The 21,095-nt window shown below is 38.4% G+C and overlaps 1 protein-coding gene and 1 pseudogene across 1 annotated transcript in view; one reads left to right on the top strand and one right to left on the bottom strand.

Annotated features, from left to right (window-relative positions):
• CD109 (CD109 molecule) overlaps positions 1-21,095 on the top strand; it is a 123,489-nt gene that overhangs the window by 100,537 nt on the left and 1,857 nt on the right. Inside the window, exons 24-32 of the mRNA XM_028097760.2 lie at positions 1,798-1,879; positions 4,169-4,397; positions 7,675-7,840; positions 9,370-9,560; positions 10,017-10,172; positions 11,213-11,278; positions 14,714-14,856; positions 18,449-18,596; positions 20,527-20,629. Coding sequence (XP_027953561.1) covers positions 1,798-1,879; positions 4,169-4,397; positions 7,675-7,840; positions 9,370-9,560; positions 10,017-10,172; positions 11,213-11,278; positions 14,714-14,856; positions 18,449-18,596; positions 20,527-20,629 — 1,284 coding nt within the window. The remainder of the gene's footprint in view (positions 1-1,797; positions 1,880-4,168; positions 4,398-7,674; positions 7,841-9,369; positions 9,561-10,016; positions 10,173-11,212; positions 11,279-14,713; positions 14,857-18,448; positions 18,597-20,526; positions 20,630-21,095) is intronic.
• Positions 7,366-7,501, bottom strand: LOC114204703 (U2 spliceosomal RNA; annotated as a pseudogene).

The raw sequence follows: 21,095 nt of genomic DNA, 5'->3' as shown, positions 1-21,095 counted from the left end.
CATTTATTTGCAAATATGAAACATCTGCTTTTACTAAAGCAGCTATATGAGCCTTAGCCCCCTTCTCAATTTACTTCTGTAGTGAGACTTCATTACCACTGCTGGGTTCTTTTTTTTTTTTTGTGAGAATTTAGAATTGATGTGGTGGTCAGAGACCGGTTCTTCCTTTGTTTTACCTCAGTTGGCCATGACCAATAAATTTTAAAGCAATTATCTTAGATTATTTAGCAATTTTCCCCTTCTGTTGCTGGCCTGAAAATAGGAAGTATTTTTACTTTTCATTTTAGCCCTAAACTTTAATTATAATACTCTAGATAGTATTTTTCTTAGGTAGCAAACAATTTTAGATGATTAAGCATGGAAACTATTGTAGTCAACATTATAGACTTAAATGAAACTTCGCCTTTAGTTTGCTTACTTTTAAATATTTTATTTATCTATTTATTTGTTATTTAGAGCACGAGTTGGGGGAGGGGCATAGGGAGAGAGAATCTTTTTTTAAAAAATTTTTTATTGTTATATCACCATACATTATGTCATTAGTTTTGGATGTAGTGTTCCATGATTCATTGTTTGTGCATAACACCCAGTGCTCCTTGCAGAATGTGCCCTCTTTAATACCCATCACCAGGCTAACCCATCCCCCCACCCCCCTCCCCTCTAGAACCCTCAGTTTGTTTCTCAGAGTCCATCGTCTCTCATGGTTCGTCTCCCCCTCCAATTTCCCCCCCTTCATTCTTCCCCTCCTGCTATCTTCTTTTTTTTTTCTTAACATATATTCTTAACATATATTCTTATATGCAATATATATATTGCATTATTTGTTTCAGAGGAACAGATCTGTGATTCAACAGTCTTACACAATTCACAGCACTCACCATAGCACATACCCTCCCCAATGTCTATCACCCAGCCGCCCCATCCCTCCCACCCCCCCACCACTCTAGCAACCCTTAGTTTGTTTCCTGAGATTAAGAATTCCTCATATCAGTGAGGTCATATGATACATGTCTTTCTCTGATTGACTTATTTCACTCAGCATAACACCCTCCAGTTCCATCCACGTCATTGCAAATGGCAAGATCTCATTTCTTTTGATGGCTGCATAATATTCCATTGTATATATATACCACATCTGAGAGAATCTTTTTTTTTAAGATTTTATTTTTGAGAGAGAGAGAGAGTGAGCAGGAGGCGGGGGAGGGTCAGAGGAAGAAGCAGATTCCCCACTGAGCAGGGAGCCCTGACACGGGACTCGATCCCAGCACTCTGGGATCATGGCCTGAGCTGAGGGCAGATGCTTAACCAACTGAGCCACCCAGGCACTCCCCCCCCACTTTTTTTTTTGGTGCAAGAAGGGTGATTTTACTAAAGCACAGAGACGGGACCCATGGGCAGAAAGGGCTGCTGCAGGGAGAGAGAATCTTAAGCAGACTCTGCACTGAGCATGGAGCCACACTCAGGACTTGATCTCACAACCCTGAGATCATGACCTGAGCCAAAATCAAGAGTCAGACTAGTTTGCTTCCTTTTAACTGGCTAGAATTGCTGTCTCTGTTATAATATTCTTCTGAATTTAATTTGGGGCTATCACAGTTCTTATTTTACATGTTCTGCTTGAAAAATCTTGATATTTTAAATCTCTCACAGCATTTAATATAGAAAGTATTCAGTATTAGTTGCTGATTTGGTATCTTCTCTCCCATTCTTTGTTCATATTTCCTTAATATGAAGTCATGATTAGAAACTTTAATTCATTTCAAGTTGTAATTATCTGTCTACTTTTTTGTTCTTCAGGTTATCAGAGAGAACTTCTCTATCAGAGGGAAGATGGCTCTTTCAGTGCTTTTGGGAATGATGACCCTTCTGGGAGTACTTGGTAAGTGTGTTTTGTTTTTTTTTTTTTAAGATTTTTTTATTTGAGAGTGTGAGTGAGTGCAGGGAAGGGCAGAGGGAGAAAGAGAGAGAAACTTTAGCAGACTCCTAACTGCACTTGGAGCCTGACTCAGGGCTTGATCTCAAGACCCTGAGATCATTACCTGAGCTGGAACCAAGAGTCGGACGTTTATCCGACTGTGCCACCCAAGGGCTCCCACTTGGCAAGTGTTTTTACAAACAGAACAAATCTGTCATGAATGGGCTCTTACTCAATCAAAATGGCCATGAAACTGACAGATGTGTCCCTATGTATATAGGCTTGTAGGTTGCTTTTCCTATAGCAGGGCTTTAAAGGAGATTTTCCATTTTAAATATGGTTTTAAAACACTAATAAGTAAAATGTTTTTATTTAGAAAAGAAAGGTATAAATCCTTTTTTTGTGGGAAAAGTAGTAAGAATATGATGATGATGCAGTTGACAAGAAAAACTGGTTAGAAATACTGAGTGATTGTGACATAGTTTTTTTTTTTTTTAGAGAGAGCACGCTAGCAGGGGAGGAGGGGCAGAGGGAGAGGGAGGAGAGTGAATCTTAAGCAGGCTCTATGCCCAGTGTGCTCGGATGGGGCCCGATTTCATGATCCTGAGGTTGGGAGTCAGTCGTTTGAGCCACCCAGGCACCCCGATGTAGTTTTCTTAACCGTACATGATCAGTACAAATTTTTATTTACAATTTACAATACAAAATACAAATTTTGTATTAACACAGTCAATATAGTTTCTTTTTATTTGAGAGTGTGAGTGAGTGCATTATTGAGTGAGTGAGTTATTTTTTGTGGAAAACAGTGATGGAATTGAGTGATAAGCATCCAGATTTTCTCCAGAATGGAATCTCTGTGTGGCTGATTTTGGATGATTATTTTCTCTCCTTGCACTATTGTCAATTCTACATTTCACCCAGAAGAAGATTGACTAACTGTAGCAGTCAGGTTAGACAAGGCACGCTGCGGTAACAACCCTCTAAAATCTCAGTAGCTTATTAATGAGAGCTTCTGTCTTGCTCGTGCTGCATTTCCGCTGTGGGTCAGCAGGGGGCTCTGTAGTCTTTGCTCAGCAGCCACCATCTCCCCAGGAGGCTCCAGACTTAGTCTGAAAAGAGGAGGCTGGAGTATCCAACACTGGTAATTAGGTGCTTCAGCCTGGGTGCAACATCTCTTCTCACTTTATCGTTATGAGAGCTGGTCACATGGCTGTGGTTAACTTCAAAAGGGCAAAGAAGTGAATTTCTCTGCATACTCAAAGTAAAAGAGGGTCAGATATTACTGAATACTAGTAATATTTATCACAGCAAAACATTTCATAGGATGAGACATAGCTGCTTCAAATTTTCTTTTGGCCGTGTCAGGATAGAGATCCATAAATAGAAAAGTTTTGGTGTTTTATTGCTTGATGATCTGTTCGCCTAAATATTTATTGTTCTGTAGCAAGCATTGGCAAACTTTTTCTGTAGGCGCTCAGATAGTAAATATTTTAGGCATTGCAGGCCACATAGAGTCTCTGTTGCGTGTTGTTTCCTCTTTCCTTCTTCCTTCCTTCCTTCCTTCCTTCCTTCCTTCCTTCCTTCCTTCCTTCCTTCATCCCTTTAGAAATCATTCTCAGGTGGAGTGTGCTGGAAGGGAGACACATGTAAACAGACCCTGGGCTGGATTTGGCACAAGGACCAGATTTGGCCCAGACAGATTTGGTTTATAGGCTGTAATTTTTCTGACTCCTATCCTATCGTAGAGAAAATATCCATTTTCTCTAGTTGAAAATATCCATTTTCTCTAGTTAAAAGTACTACCATTTGATTGTGAACTATATATACTTCATCCATAGCTTTAGGGTTGAGCCAAGTGTGTAATGGGATCTTCCTTGGTAAATACCTAGAACAGTCCAAAGATGATAACCTTGGACAATTTAATTCTCCTGGAGTGTCGAATTCTCAACCTGTAAAATATTGGGAGGGGGGAGCGGATTAGATGATTTCTAAGTTCCTTTCCAAATCTGGTGTTTTGGGAGTTGATGTGGAATTTCTTGGCCATACCCAAGTGGAAACTGTGTCTAGCAGCTAGACTAAGATGTTCATGTTGTCTCTCTGTTGCCTTTTTTCCCTTTGTTTCTTCTTCAGTGATTATCCTTTTGTGAATCTTGTGGTGGGGAAAAAATGTTGTTATTGGTGTTTTCTTGCTCAGTGTTATTTAGAAGACTTTATAAAGTGTATTTTATGTAATTTTTCTCCTTTTTCACCTAGGTTGTCAGCTTTTGTTCTAAGATGTTTCCTTGAAGCTGATCCTTACATAGATATTGATCAGAATGTGTTACACAGAACATATACGTGGCTCAAAGGACGTCAGAAATCCAATGGTGAATTTTGGGAGCCAGGAAGAGTGATCCATAGTGAGCTTCAAGGTGGCAATAAAAGTCCAGTAATGCTTACAGCTTATATTGTGACTTCTCTCCTGGGATATAAAAAGTATCAGGTATTTAATCTTTAATTTAATAAATGATAGGTGGGAAATCACAAGGAAGGTAGGTCTTGATGAGTCAATAATGTGTCTGGAAACCGAAAGAGTTTTGCAATTTTACATCACATTTGAAGTCTGAATTTGGGTACCTTTTTGCTTTGCGTTTGTGGCCATATTCTAAAATCTGAGAATGAAAATATGAACCCACTCTTTCAGAATAACTTTTTTAAGAGTGCTTTCTTATATAAATGTTGTACTTGCTATTGGTAAGATAAATCGATAAGTATTTTATCATTGGAAAGGTTCATTTATTAGGGGACAGAAAAGTCTTCAGAATTTGGGAATGCATTCTAGCACATTTAGGTTGTGAAGGATTTTTTTTTTTTAATTTCTAAAGTATCATGGAGATATTATAATGTCTGCTAATTTAGTACAAAATATACCCACACTGTAAAAATCATGTTAAATGGGCATGGATGTCTGGATGAGAATGAGGGGGCATGAAAAGTTATGCTAATGAATTTAATTTTGCTCCAGAGCTGTCTCAGTGATTGATGCCTTTACTGCTTTAATGGCAACTGCATTTTACATGATCGAAAACAGCCATTCTTGATAGTAAGCTCCTACTATTTCCCTAGTCCAGTACTAGGCACATGGAAGATAAAGTTTCCCCTAAACTTAGAGCTTCAACACCTGAGATTAGATATGAATAATATTTTTCTCAAGTTATATTTTGTGCTCTCATCTGAGTTCATGATATTCACTGGTAGAAACACTGGCAAAGTTCTGCTTCTTATTTCTTATTCCTTCTGGGGAATGGTGCCTATTTACTCATAAAAACTGAAAAGCAGGGTTTTTTCTTTTTTTTAATCTTTATTTTTATTTAAATTCCAGGTAGTTAACATACAGTGTTATATTAGTTTCAGGTGTACAACATAGTGATTCCACACTTGCATACAACACCTGGTGCTCATCACAACAAGTGCCCTCCTTAATCCCCATCACCTATTTCACCCATCCTCCTGCCCACCTCCCCTCTGGTAACCATCAGTTTGTTCTCTGTAATTATGAGTGTGTTTCTTGGTTTGCCTCTCTCTTTTTTTCTCCTTTATTCATTTGTTTTATTTCTTAAATTCCACATATGAGTGAAATCATATGGTATTTGTCTTTCTCTGACTGACTGACTTAGCATAATACTTTCTGGCTCCATTTGTCGTGTTGTAAACGGCAAGATTCCGTTCTATTTTATGGCTGAGTAATATTCCATTGTATACACACACGCGTACACACACACACACACACACCTTCTTTACCCATTCATCAGTCGATGGACACTTGGGCTGCTTCCATGTCTTGGCTACTGTAGACAGTGCTGCTATAAACATTGGGGTACATGTATCCTTTTGAATTAGTATTTTTGTATTCCTAGTGCAATTGCTGGATTATTGGGTAGCTCTATTTTTAATATTCTGAGGAACCTCCATACTGTTTTCCAGAGTGGTTGTATCAGTTTCTATTCCCACCAACAGTGTATCAGAGTTCCCCTTTCTCCACATCCTCACCAACACCTGTTGTTTCTTGTGTTGTTGATTTTAGCCATCTGATAGGTGTGAGGTAATATCTCATTGCAGTTTTGATTTGTATTTCCTTGATGATCAGTGATGTTGAGCATCTTTTCATGTTTGTTGGCCATCTGCATGTCTTCTTTGGAACAATGTCTATTCATGTCTTCTGCCCATTTTTTTTTTTTTTAAAGATTTATTTATTGAGAGAGAGAGAGCGTGGAAGCAGGGGGAGCGACATAGGGAGAGGGAGAGAATCCTCAAGCAGACTCCCCGCTGAGCATAGAGCCCTACACAGGGCTCAATCCCAGGACCCCAAGATCATGATCCGGGCTGAAATCAAGAACTGGACACTCAACCAACTGAGCCATCTAGGCACCCCTCCCATTTTTTTTTATTAAAAATTTTTTATTTTTAAGTAATCTCTACACCCAGTGTGGGGCTTGAACTCACAACCCTGAGATCAGGAGTGCACATTCCATGACCAAGCCAGCCAGGTGCCCCTCTTCTGCTCATTTTTAATGGGATTATTTGGTTTTTGGGTGTTAAGTTGAATCAGTTCTTTATATATTTTGGATACTAGTCCTTTATCAGATATGTCATTTGCAAATATCTTTTCCCATTCTGTAGGTTGCCTTTTAGTTTTGTTGATTGTTTCCTTGGCATGCAGAGCTTTTTATTTTGATGGAGTCCCAATAGTTTATTTTTGCTTTTGTTTCCCTTGCCTAATGAAACATATCTAGAAAGAAGTTGCTATGGCTGATGTCAAAGAGGTTACTGCCTGTGTTCTCCTATAGGATTTTTATGGTTTCAGGCCTCATATTTAGGTCTTCAGTCCATTTTGAATTTATTTTCGTGTATGGTATAAGAAAGTGGTCCAGTTTCATTCTTTTGCATGTTGCTGTCCAGTTTTCCCAACAGCATTTGTTGAAGAGACTGTCTCTTTCCCATTGGATATTCTTTCCTGCTTTGTTGAAGATTAATTGACCATGTAGTTATTGGTTCATTTCTGGGATTTGTATTCTGTTGATCTGTGTGTCTATTTTTGTGCCAGTGCCATACTGTTTTGATTACTACAGTTTTGTAATATAACTTGAAGTCTGGAATTGTGATGCCTCCAGCTTTGCTTTTGTTTTTCAAGATTGCTTTGGCTCTTCAGGGTCTTTTGTGGTTCCATTCAAATCTCATGATTGTTTGTGTTAGCTCTGTGAAAAATGCTGTTGTTACTTTGATAGGGATTGCACTAAATGTGTAGATTGCTTTGGGAAGTATAGACATTTTAACAATGTTTGTTCTTCCACTCCATGTGAGCATGGAATGTCTTTCCAGTTTGTGGAAAGTTCTTGTGTTGTCTTCAGTTTCTTTCATCAGTGTTTTATAGTTTTCAGAGTACGGTTCTTTCATCTCTTTGGTTAGATTTATTCCTAGGTATCTTCTTATTTTTGGTGCAATTATAAATAGATATGATTCCTTCATTTTTCTTTCAAAAGCAGTATTATTTTGAAAATGAATAGCAAATCTTTACACTTGATCTTAGCCAAAAGGCCGAGAAGCGATAATAGCAAATCTTTAAATGTCAATGATCATCATTGATTCCCATTGCCTGGGACAAAGTCAGGTGCTTAGATAGGCACTGAAATTATTTTTTGAATGAATGTTTGAAAATACTTTTTGTTTAAATGTGTGGTAATGGGTTATTTTGAATAGTAAAATATATTTTTTTTTTCAAGCCTAATATTGATGTACAAGAGTCTATCAACTTTTTGGAGTCTGAATTTAATAGAGGAATTTCAGACAATTATACTCTAGCTCTTACAACTTATGCGCTGTCATCCGTGGGGAGCCCTAAAGCCAAGGAAGCTTTGAATATGCTGACTTGGAGAGCAGAACAAGAAGGTAATGCATGGGGTCATTTGAGATTGTTAGACTGCTATGCATTATGAAATATACAAATTATGTGAGAAAGTTTTGTAAGCCAGATACGAAGTTGATAACATTTACCTCTTCTGAATGGGATGATAAATGAAATGCAGATGAGATCAGATGAGTCTGACATGGCTGTTTCTGCTCTCCCAGAGTTTTCTAGAGAATTTCAGGGTTTGGGTGTTTCCTTCTTTTACATATGTTCTGCCCTGTGTTAGTTACCTTTTGAGTTCTTTGATGCCATTTCTGGTTTCGTGGCCTTGAGTGGTCATTAGGACATGGGGTTGTGGAGAGACTTGGGTTTTGTTGCTGCTACTTGCTTTTATGAGTTTCAGTTTTCCTAACTAAAAATGGGAGTAACACCTATCAAATGTTCAAAATTTGAACTAAAATGCTAATTAGTGGAAATGCAAATGCCAAAAAATGCTGTTAGTGAGTTGGAGGACTTTTTTTTTTATGGGCTACAACAGGATAAAAAGTACAAGTGTTGCTACTTCCCAAATGGCCTCTATGGGCAGGGATCCAGGTGTGTGTGTGTGTGTGTGTGTGGGTGTGATAGAGAGAGAAAGAGAGAGAGAGACAGACAGACAGACAGACAGACATAGAGATGGGATGAGTGGGCAGAAATAATTTTAGTTAATGTCCGCCATTTCGAAGCCTTGTTAATTCAAGAAATGATAAATGTTGAACGTGCTTAGAGATTCCTAAGACTGTAAAAAATATTGCATTATTGTTAGCAGTAATTTAGATCGACTTCTTATTATCTTTACTGCCCACTGCAGTGCTGGGGACTGAATTGTTGCATGGAGACTGCAGGCCTTGACATTTCTTCTCTGCTTGTCTAAGTGGTAGTTATTTCACATTCCCCCTGAGTGTGATCATCATCTAGAGAGTAATATTTGAGATGTGGGAGGGGGCGCCAAGTAAGATGTTCCTCTGGGGGTAGCAGGAATATCTCTAGGAAGATTGTTGAGTTGGCTAGGGTCCTTCATTTTTTTTCCTTGGGGGCTTGGATTTTGAACTTATAACACCAAATTTCAGATAATGAAAAAAAGGAGAGGTTTCTGGGAACATTAGAGCTGGTTAATGGCAGATTCCCAGAACAGGGTTCTTTCTGATGTGTCCTAAAATATTTTTAGGATGGCCTGGTCAGAAAAGTTATGTACATTATCTTCTGGAGTATAGTATGTTTTTCTTTTATTTATAGCTGTTTAGTCTCAAGGCAAACGTGGAATTTCCCTTGGGAAATTATTTTCATCAAAACATCCTCAAATATAAAGAAAGGGATGAAAATTTATAAGTTGTAGTAGTCTGGAAAGTGACCTATAAGTACATGTTTACATGTATGTCTGTGTGAATACACATATTATTGCATGGCATAAATATATCTCTCTATGTATTTATGCTAGTCAAGTAGGACTTGGACCAGTGTAGGAATATTTAATGGTGTAAAATGTAATTTTTGCTCAATTGGTCAGACTATTATTACTTGTCTTTTGCAGGAGGCATGCAATTCTGGGTGTCATCAGAGTCTAAACTTTCTGAATCCTGGCAGCCACGTTCCCTGGATATTGAAGTTGCTGCCTACGCGCTGCTCTCACACTTCCTGCAGTATCAGGTGTCTGAGGGAATCCCGATTATGAGGTGGCTCAGCCAGCAAAGAAATAGCTTGGGAGGTTTTGCATCTACCCAGGTGAGTGATGATAGTTTTTCATTTTTTAAACTAAATATAGTTTAAATATATATGTAATTTTTTAAAGGAAGTAGATGGCTGCTTTTTTCATGACTTCATAAAATTGGTAATTTAAAAATTCAGTCCCTTAGGTCAAAGGTCCAAGTTACTGATTTTAATCTTTTTCTCATCACAAACATCATATGTGATATGTATATGGAATAAATTACTTCCCCATCTTTATTGGCCATCTTTCGTGCATGGTAGAGTTAGATACTCAGTTTCAGTGAGCAGGTACTTTCCAAGTCTCTCCTATACTGTAGGTCAAGGACATTCAAAAATGGATAAAGGAGAGCTCTACTCCCAAGGAAGGTGGATGAATACATAGTGGGTGTCCTAACCATTACTAACTTTAAAGACTCTTTGGTGACCTTGATATATACTTAACATGCGCACATGTTTTTCTTTCCTCAACAGGACACCATTGTAGCCTTGAAAGCCCTATCTGAATTTGCAGCTCTAATGAACACAGACAGGACAAACATCCAAGTGACTGTGATGGGGCCCAGTTCACCAAGTCCTGTAAAGTTTCGGATTGACACACAGAATCGCTTTCTCCTCCAGACGGCAGAGGTGTGGACAAGGGGGTGGTTATTTAAAATTACGTGTGGGTGATCGCTTATGCTGGAATGCTGTTTTATTTCCTTTCTATTGACTTCAACAAAGACTTGTTCTTAGAGCCCTCTAAAGAGACTGGGAGGAAGGAATGCCCTCCTTTGGTTGAATTTGCTGAGCTGGGGAAGAGAGGAGAGGAGAAGAGGGGATGGGAACTTTGGAAAGATTTGGAAAAGGAGAAAGTAGGGGGAAAGGAATGGACACCTGCCGAGTTCTTATTCTTTGCAGGCAGTGTGCCAGATTTCTTTACAGGTGCTATTGCATTTGCTTCTCAAACCAACACTAAGAAAGTACGTACTTTCATCCCCATCATACGTGATAAAATGAGGCTGGGAGAGCTTAAGTAACTTGCTCAAGCTCATGTTGCTAGTAACAGTAGAGCTAGGATTTGGACTATGTTTCAGACCATGTTCTTTCCAGCTGCATCACGTGTCCTCTTAGGACAATTGAGAGAATCCGTAGGAGGATTCTTACTTTAAAACAGAATGAAGGCTTATCGTAGACCCTAACTTTATTCCTGTGGTTAATAACCTTGTGGGAAGCTGAGAGTGATGGATGAAAGTGATAACTTCAAGGCTGGAAACCGAGGAAGAGGGGTGATGGCAAAAGAAAAGGAAGGAGTAGTGTGAATCAGAGTCTGTGATCATGTGCCACTGTGTTCACAGGAAAGCCAGCAGATTAGGCACTAAGGGAGATGGGAGGAGTGAGAGGACTTCCGTTTCTTGTCTCTCTTGCTTCCACACCTCTAGAAGGGCAGCCCTGTCCCCTCTCTCAAAGGGTAGAGATGAGAGTGCGTGGAGAGTAAGCCCTTCCTGTGCCTTCACCTCTTTTACCTGGTTGGCCCATAGCTTTTGACATGTGAGGCTGTGTGAAATTCTGAGAGATTTTCCCAGACGGCTTACACTGCTAGTGAGGAGTAACACTGATTTCTTGTGCTAGCCAGAAGGACCTGGATATGGAAGATTAGCCTCATTCACTTTTTCCCCATCTTTATTCAGCTTGCTGTGGTACAGCCAACTGCAGTTAATATTTCCGCAAGTGGTTTTGGATTTGCTATTTGTCAGGTATGTAACAGTGTTCATTTTTGTTGAGTTCAGTATGACTTGTTATAATAATTCTTTCATTTGGGGTACTGCTAAATATGTAACAGATAATGTGTAAAATTCTTAAGGATTTCTATCTGTGACTCAGGTAAGATAAATCACTCTCTTTAATAAAAAGTATAGGGGGATGCTTGGGTGGCTCAGTTGTTGGGTGTCTGCCTTCAGCTCGGGTCGTGATCCCAGGGTCCTGGGATTGAGCCCCGCATCGGGCTCCCTGCTCCACAGGGAAGCCTGCTTCTCCTTCTCCCACTCCCCCTGCTTGTGTTCCCTCTCTCGCTGTGTCTCTCTCTGTCAAATAAATAAAAAAAAAATCTTTAAAAAAATAAATAAAAAGTATTAGAGATGTTACTATTAGTCAGTAGACAGCAACCAAATGGATTGATAATCTTGGAAAAAGATTTCTTGAGTATTAAATGCTTTTTGAAGTTAGGATTAATTCTTTTGATATGATTCATGTGAGTTGTTGGGAACGCCCATCTTTTTTGCGAAAATACAGCTCAGAAATTGTAATGCTGGTAGAGTTTCTACTATGACTTGATAATAAATACAATAAATTTTTCCTATAACTTTTTTTTAAGATTTTATTTATTTAAGAGAGCATGAGAGAGAGCACATGAACAGGGGGAGGGGCAGAGGGAGAAGCAGGCTCCCTGCTGAGCAAGGAGCCTGATGCAGGGCTCTATCCCAGGACTCCAGGATCATGACCCGAGCCAAAGGCAGCCGCTTAACCAACTGAGCCACTCGGGCGCTCCTGCCTATAACTTCTTAATATTCATCTAGCAATATAAAGGTCAACATGGTATTACAAGGAATTGACTTGAAGATAGGAAATGTGTCCCTTTAATGCAAAATCTTATATAATTGTTAGCTAATCGAATTTAAATAAAAAAATAAAATCTTATATAATAGTAAATAAAACAATTAGAGAATGATACAGTCAATGCTTTGCTATGAGAATAAAATCCAAAGAAACTTACCTTTAATGGTGCAATAGGGTTAGAATAAAATGGAAGTAGTATGTAAAATCCTGAATGGAACAGTTATTATACTTAATACATTGAAAATTATAGGTACTTGACATAATCTTATTGGAAACCAAAAATAATGTGTTATAGGACCAAAAATTGTTATGTGCTTGGTTAGAATATACAAACCAAACAAACCCTGAAAGATTTACCAAGAAAGTTAAAAAAAAAAAAGGCTATTATAGGGAAAAGGTACTTTTCCAAAAACCAGTACAATGTTCTAGTTGGAAGAACAGGTATACTTGCTATAAGTAGGGCAGATAGATGGTCAGGTATAACTTCAAAACTTTCAAAAATTCTGAGATTATTTTGTATAATAGTCAAAACACGGTAGTAATTTTTTTTTAAAAAATCAAGGAAAAATGATCACAGTTAAAAGGAACAATATTCAACAAAAAGGAGAGAAAGAGAAAAGAGTGAGTAATTTATATTTGTCTTTACTAACAAAAGCCATGTGAAAATTCTTATTCTCAAACTGTCTTTCAAAGCAAACAGCAAATCCAAAAGTAAATACACAGGATATTTTAAATACAATTGAAAAATTATATGTACTTAAATCACCAAATTGGTTGGAATTCATTCTTGATTAAACCCAATGGAGATAAATTACTGAAGCCAAATGAGTTTTACTTGAACTTTGAAGGGCACAGCAGTGAATGTGGTATGTACTGGTCAGAATGCTCACTACTAAGAAGTGAGCGATAGGCACTTCTTAGGTTGGAGAAACAAATTGCTAAACAAGTTGGACACCTGGGAATATGTATTGAGATTCTTTTAGTTGATATTTTTGTAAGTCCTCTAGATAAAGAAAGGAAAGAAACCTCTCAGGTTTGCAGTAAATGCTAGCCCCATTTTAAGTACTGAAATGCTAAGCTCTTGGACATAAATTGCAAGATGTCTCAAAGTTTGCTCAATGAGCAGTTGAGCTTTCTGTGGGTCAAACATTAACCCCAATACTAAGTTATAGATGAGTATTAATTATGACCCAGAGAACAAATCTAATAGTTCTTGTTTGTTTCCTGATGATGTTGGTCTCTAAAGGACAATTGCATGCCACTGGAAAGGGGATGATGGAAATAACAGAGACCATCTCTCCAGTTATATGAAACTGTTCTTCACCTCCTCCAAGAATATTCTAAAATTTTAATTGTCATTTAAGAAAGAGTTGGAGAATATCCAGAGTGAGATAATCAGAATGATCAAGGGGACGTAGGGATTATATGAGCTAGGTATAGCAGAATAAAAAGCTGGATTATTTATTATTTATTTATTTTAAAAAAATATTTTATTTATTCATTTTAGAGATAGAGTGTGTGTATGTGGGGGAGCAGCAGGTAGAGGGAGAGGGACAAGCAGACTCCACTCTGAGCGCAGAGCCCGAATTGGGGCTTGAGCCCCCATCCCTGAGATCATGACCTGAGCCAAAATCAAGAGTCGGACCTGAACTGACTGAGCCACACAAGTGCCCCAGAAAGAAGATTTGTTTTAAACTGTGAAAATCTACAAAGGGTACTAGATGTTTAGTTCTGAGGTGTGTGTGTGTGTGTGTGTGTGTGATTTAAATATAAGAAAATACAACATTACATAGCAACGGTAAAGCTTACGAACCGTGGTATCAAAAAAGGTGGAAGAAGTAGATTCCAATTCAACTTGGCATGAGGCAGGTGTACAAAATTTTGAGTATATTCCCAAGCTTCCGATCTTAGGAACCCTTTGGGAAAAAAACCAACTTATCCTCACACTTTGCCCAGTGTCCCCACAGCACCTTTCACTGGTGGTAGGCACAGAGTATTTGCTGAAAAAGGCCCAGTTGTCTTGAAATCTGTCATTTATTTTATCATCTTTTAAAAGTATTGTACAGCCAAAAAGAATGCTGAGCAATTAAACAGGTTTCTGTTCAACGAGGGCTCTTAAATGTTTTAGTTTTGATTTAGCTAACTGAGTTTCTAAGGTTCCAATTTGTGGGAAAAATGACACCAGTTGGGCAGCAGAGCTTAGAAATTAGTGGATGGTCTCAAGAAAGAAATAGGCAGTAGTTTCACTTTTTCCCTAAAGGGAATGTTTTACATTCTTTGGAGGAAAAAAAAAATACCTATGAATATCACGAAGGTCTATACCTGTTCTGGAGTATTACCTAACAATTTTCTCAATTTTAAAAATCATTGCTTATAAACTTTTATAATATTTTAAATAATGATACTTTGTTAGCTAGTAAAACTAGTTTTTTTTCTTTTGGCTAAAGATTACAAATCTAGTTGCATTTATACCAAAGATAATCATTACCTAATATTTAGAATATGTAATGATGGCAATTTATTGCTAATAATTGATGACTAGCTTATTATTTATGCTAATTTATTATTTGTTGCAGTTTAATGTGATTTATAATGTGAAAGATTCGGGTTCCCCAAGAAGACAAAGATCTATTCAAGACCAAGAAGCTTTTGATTTAGACGTTGCTGTAAAAGACAATAAAGATGATACCAATCACTTGAATTTGAATGTGTGCACAAGGTTGGTATTGCTTTAAGTCCTTTCTCTCTTTTTAAAATAGATTTGAAGATAGATTTATTTATCTATTTATTTATTTATTTATGAGCGGGGTAGGGGGAGAGAGAGAGAGCACATGTGATGGGGGGAGGGGCAGTGGGAGACGGAGAGAGAGAACCCTAAGCAAGCTCCATGCCCAACTTGGAGCCTGAGGCGGGGCTTGATCTCATGACCCTGAGATCATGACCTGAGCAGAAATCAAGAGTCAGACACTTAACTGACTGAGCCACCCAGGTGCCCCAGATTTAGAAATTTATATATATGTAGTTATCTAACTATATCAATATAAGGAGTTACAGGGGCGCCTGGGTGGCTCAGTTGGTTAAGCATCTGCCTTCAGCTCAGGTCATGATCCCAGAGTCCTGAGCCCTGCACTGGGCTCCTTGCTCAGCGGGGAGCCTGCTTCTCCCTCTCCCTCTGCCCCTGCTGCTTCTCCTACTTGTGCTCTCTCTCTCTGTCAAATAAATAAATAAAATCTTTAAAAAAATATATAAGGAGTTACATTTAACAAAGATTTGTTATTTAATACACTTCAGATTACAAACTAGAAATACTGCTTAATTATGTTTAAGTATTTCCCAATGTGTTCAAAATTATTTACAAGTTTTTCTTGTATTTATTGTAACTTTGAATAGAAAAATTTAATACAGTGTAGGTCTTTATGAAAACTTTAAATTAACCAGTCATGTTTAATACTCTAAAATTCATTATTCCTTGATTAGTGATTTTCTGTTAAATAATTATTCCAGGCTTATAGTTAACCTTTAGTGTTAAGCTTTTAACTTCATAGAACTTCATAAGAAGTTCATAAGAATGTGCAAGTTTAGTGAAGAGAATAGTGTTTTTAAACACAGTGAAAATATTCCAGTGTAGAAGGTCTTCACCTTGGATAGATAGGCACTTTTAGCTTCTGGGAATACTTACTAAGGTGATTCTTAAATTGAGTCTGTATCCAGAGCATCTGAGGATCTTGTTAAGTCAAAAGGAAAAGGGGTTCCAACTCACACCTGCTGACTTAACAGATTCAGAGTCTGTGAAGCTGCCCTCTTCAGCTTTCTTGGTTTTCTAATGCACACACAGGTTTGAGAGCAAATCCTTTAGAAGGTTCTTGAACCGGGAGACTTTACAGTTTCTTCCTTGTCAGTCTATCCTCTTACCTCTGCATGATTTGCTGTGAAGTTGGGAGTGACTGTGAAGATACTGAGGAGCTGCTGTCTGTTCTTTTTAAATACCCCCTGGTGTTCTGGTTGAACTGGGCTTGTTGTTGGGCTGGAAGTCACTGACATGGTCCTGAGTTGCCAGATGCTCCTCAGGGTCATCGCTGGGTGTTTCTCCAGGTGGCCAACCCTTTTAGCCATCGCTTGAATCCAATCTCCTCCATTACTGCTACCATCTGTACTATCTTTGGGCCTTCATGTTCATGATTTTGATATAAAATGTCACCTGTGTTTGTCCCATTCGTTCCCTTCCTGGGCATTTTGGACCTACAGCAGGGGGATAGCAGAATTCCTTCAGTGGCTTCCTTTTTAGCTGAGAAGAACGTAGGACTCCCACTCTTCTTTATGAAGCTTATAATTGGGTTCTTTTCTAAAATAACAGCATCAAGTTATTATTATTGCAAGTAATAATAAGCTACGTTTATCACAAACTTATATGCCGGGCACTTTCACATGCATCTCATTTAATCATTACAATAACTCTATAAAGTAGGTGATATTGTTATCCCTGCTTTTGTCATTCTCTCATTCATTCATTCAGTAAATATTAGCTGAGTCTCCATTACGTGCCAAGCCACAGTGTCAGATGTTGGAATATAACGGTGATCTAAAAAAGACACAGGCCCTGTCTTCATGGAACTTACTGTTTGGAGGGGAGACAGAGAGAAATTAATAAAAATAAGACTTATTTAGAGTCTAAAATTCTGGTTTTGAAATCGGCAAAGAAGAAAAGTCTTTGGAGCTATGAGAGGGATTTTACCTCTTAGGGAGGTCAATTGAAGAAACAGATGAGGAAAATTAGGTGAAACCAGGATTCAGATCAGGATGGGGCCTTATTACTTACAAGGGCTCATGAAAGGATGTGGGATTCCAAATCTTAACCTGTTATCAGGAATCGGATGGGTGATAGACTTAGATAGAGGATAGATATATCTTTTTTCCCTTCTTTGGGGAGAAACTAGAGAAGGGAAGTGTGTTCATGTGAGAGTAGCGGTTGGTAAAAAGGACTTGGATGCTGCTACTAGTCTTCTGAGAAAAATCTGATACGAATACAAGTAACATTTTCAGTGGCACTTAATAAAAAGAAAAAACTGATATTTTAGGTGCTGTATTCCCATCCGTAGGGTCACCTCAGATGAGGTTTTCTGTGTGTGGCATGGGTATTTAACAAATTCTGCCCTGGGCTAGTAGAAAGACCAGGTCAACTAAGGCACTTTGGATGGTGTCCCAAAAGTCATCGTATTGAAGCAGATTGGCTGTTCTTCTCCTCTTTAATGTTTGCTCTGACACAAACACCTCGAGCTGCAATGTACTTATTAGTTTTCAACAGCATCTCTCTTGGCCGAGTGTATCACTCTGCAGATGGTTTCACTTGTTTGCGATCGCTGAGCCAGATGTTGTCGGCAGTTGGACTGTGTGGCTCGTCAATCAGTTGTGTTTGGCAGCCATCGGTTTGCCGCTCTCAGAAGCAAGATTCTCTACCAACCCTTCTTGCTTTTGCTGTCTGAAAGGACAATAGGAACTCATGTAACAGTGCTCTGATCCTTTCACGTTGTAGGCAGACTTCTTTCCATAACCGCACTGGGCTCTTTCTGCTCCAAACAAAAAGCTCTTGCCACCTATTCATTGTAGAAAACTGTTTATTTTAAAGGAGACAAAACGCCCTTGGTGCCCAGATCCTTTGATGCTCACGTTGTGCACAACAGGGTGAGCGGACAAGGTAGTGTCACAGAATTTTCCATGGCTTGAGATTCTCACCAGGTGGCCAAAGAAAACACAAAATGTGCTCCAAGTACATTTTGGAGAACAAAGGGAAGGACTCCTCCCTACTGGTCTTCTTTTTCTTAAAACTGGATGAAGAGAAGATTGCTAAAGACTTGGCGGTGGTCTCCTCCTTAAGTGGTCAAGTTTTCAGTTTCTTTTTCAGTTCCTGGCTTTCAGCTGGAAAGCTCAGGGCTGTCAACTTCTGAGGAAATGAAAAATGTGATTCAGTTTGGAATCACCCCTAGTACACAGTGTTGCCCACTGAAAGGGTGTCCAGGTTGTACTTGTTACAAATCTGTGGGCACAAGGCTGACACATTGCAGGCGTTTCATGTCAAGTGAATGCGTTGTTAAATCATTATTCCTCATATGGTTGAAAATTATAAGAATTTCATCCCTGTAAGGAAAGGATTACCGGTTTTATAATAATTTTCTATGAGATTGTTTACTTCGACTAAGCGGTAAGTATTTGGAATAACACTGGCAGTTTTAATTTTCATGTGAAGAGAGTTTGACAGCAGCTTAAGGTTTTTCCTAAAGGGTGTTCTTCCTTCCATCCTCTCCTCTTTGCCCTAGGTTTTTGGGCCCAGCTAGAAGCGGCATGGCCCTTATGGAAGTGAACCTCCTCAGTGGTTTCACCGTGCCTTCCGATGCAATTCCTCTGAGCCAGACTGTGAGGAAAGTAGAACATGATCAGGGAAAAGTCAACTTATATTTAGATTCTGTAAGTTGTAAGACGTAAGTTTCACATAGGTGACTGGTGACAAAATGCCATTTATTGTCTTGGAAAGTCTGCCTTACTCTGGGCCTATTTACTTTGTCTTTATTTCAGCTTTTTGTGTCCCCGAATGACCCTAACAGGGCAACCTTATGTTTGCCCCACTAAAAAAACATCACTGTAAAATCAACTTAAAGAGAATACTGTTAATGATGAGCCTGTTGAAAGTCTTGATAACTAAATCACTATTTCATGCCAGATGTATAAACTATGTAGAAACCGTGACATTGTAATTTCAGAAATTTGGTCCAGGTCTCAGTTTGAGAACTGCTCTGCCTCAGGGAATTGCTAAAATTATCTTTTTTTTTTTTAAATTTAATTTACTTATTTGAGAGAGAGAGCACAGGTAGGGGGAGCTGCAGGCAGAGGGAGAAGCAGGCTCCCCGCTGAGCAGGGAGCCCGATGCGGGGCTCAGTCCCAGGACCCTGAGATCATGACCTGAGCCGAAGGCAGATGCTTAACCGACTGAGCCACCCAGGCATCCCTAAAATTATCTCTTTAAATGCTGATGATGAAAGCTTTAATTACAAGTTTTAAAATGCTTTCATGGAGTTTTTAATAAATCCCAAAGGGGTTAATATTTCTCCAATGAATATATTAGGTGCTTAAATCATAGAAGGATATTCTTAGAGGTTTGGTCTTTGTACAAATTATTATATAATTTTCATATACTCTTCTCATTGTTCTATGAAAATTACTGATCCAAGAATAAGGTGCATAAAATATGTGAGAGAAACGTAGTGAAGAATTCGACTGTACTTGTTATGTCCCAAAACTGCCGGCATATAATTTATTCTTTTTTTCTAACATCTATATGAAACTCTTAGATTGAATTTAATTGAGTTTTAAGTGTTCTTAGGGTTTCATGTTATGTTGGGGAATTCCCTATGTTTCTTATTCTAGTTTTGCCAAGTATGAATCAGAAATATATTGCCTTAGCAATATATGTATATATACTTTAAGAAAACTAGTTCCTCATTTGTTTTAGGACTTTAAAGACCACTCTGGCCAAAACTCTGTTAAAACTCATCCAAAGTCTTTAGCTTCTTTTTCTGTTCAGGAGTTTTCATATATGACATACCGCTTGAATATCATGGGCTTGATTTGGAACATGAAAAACAAGTTTAAGGTTTTTATTTAATAATGCAATTGGTTTTTGGAGTTTGTCCTGTATCTATGATGTACATTTATTTATTTATTTATTTATTTATTTATTTATTTATTTATGCGATGTGCTTGTTAATGGTTTTCTAAATTCGAGTGTTCAGTATGTTCTGACTGATTAATTTGACTTTTCATTTACTGCTATTGGCAAGTAATGGAATATTTGAAGGAATTTATCAATTTCAGATTCCTTTAACAATATTGGTTGCCACATTGGCCCTTCCTGGAGGCAAGGAGCTGGCCTTTTGTACCCCAAATCAGTTTTTGGTTGGGGGTGCATCCCCCACCTGGGGTTACCTCACTTACCAGGTGAGGTTGCTCCCGTGAGCTGAGGGCAGTTCTTCAGAGAAGGGGGCTGTTGTGAGCTATCAGCAGCAACCGAGGTGGGCACCTTGCATGAGATGGGGACTGAGTGAAGCACCAGGGCTCAGGAGCATGCATCCTTGGACTTGCTGCTTACTTAACCCTTCTGATTCTCAGTATTGCTTTTGGTAAAATGGAAGTGAGAACAATACCTTTCTTGTAAGAGTTGTTTTACCTGTTAAATGAGATAATTTATATAAAGTGCTTACCATAACACGGGGCATGTAGAAATCCTCCCTAAATGTTAGTTTCTATCTGTTTTCTAAAATGATAAGAAAAAGAAATGTCTTTTGCTTTATTGTGAACACATTGTCTGTCACCCCCTTAGGAGTTTTTTGTATTTTTCAAGGTAAACGAAACCCAGATTTGTGTGGATATTCCTGCTGTGAGAAACTTTAAAGTTTCCAATACACAAGATGCTTTGGTGTCCATCATGGATTACTATGAACCAAGTAAGTGTGTTCTAGAGTTTCTAACACTTTAGAAGTTAAGCCAGGCCTTCATTCATTTTATTCATTCATTCATTTATTTGCAGTGGCCATCTATCTTGTGTGTGGGGAGGGTTGTTGGGGAGAGTGTAGGAGGTGGGGTATAGGAGGTGAGCTTTCCACTTAAATGAAGACAATAATTTTAAAAAGTCACGTGATAGCACTGAGCAGATGAATACAAAAAAGTGATGTTTTTCCTAATAACTTTAGGTTTTTCCTCATGTTTTAGGTTTTTAATTCACAATTACAAAATTTACAAAGAAAAACTGACATAACTGTGAGTCTAGTTATGTGTAGGATCCAAGGTTTTGCTTCTGTTCCAACCATCCCTTCCATCTGTTTTGTTTTAAAATGGGATTTCTTCAGGAGAGAACATGAGCCTCATTTGCAGTGTGAAAGACTGGGATGGGTTTGGCGGAGTCTGTTGTCT

The sequence above is a fragment of the Eumetopias jubatus genome, unplaced genomic scaffold (assembly GCF_037043125.1).
Source record: "Eumetopias jubatus isolate StellerSeaLion01/CBP00866 unplaced genomic scaffold, mEumJub1_p1.0 scaffold_6, whole genome shotgun sequence".
Taxonomy (NCBI): domain Eukaryota; kingdom Metazoa; phylum Chordata; class Mammalia; order Carnivora; family Otariidae; genus Eumetopias; species Eumetopias jubatus.
This window is presented reverse-complemented; position numbering and strand designations above follow the sequence as displayed.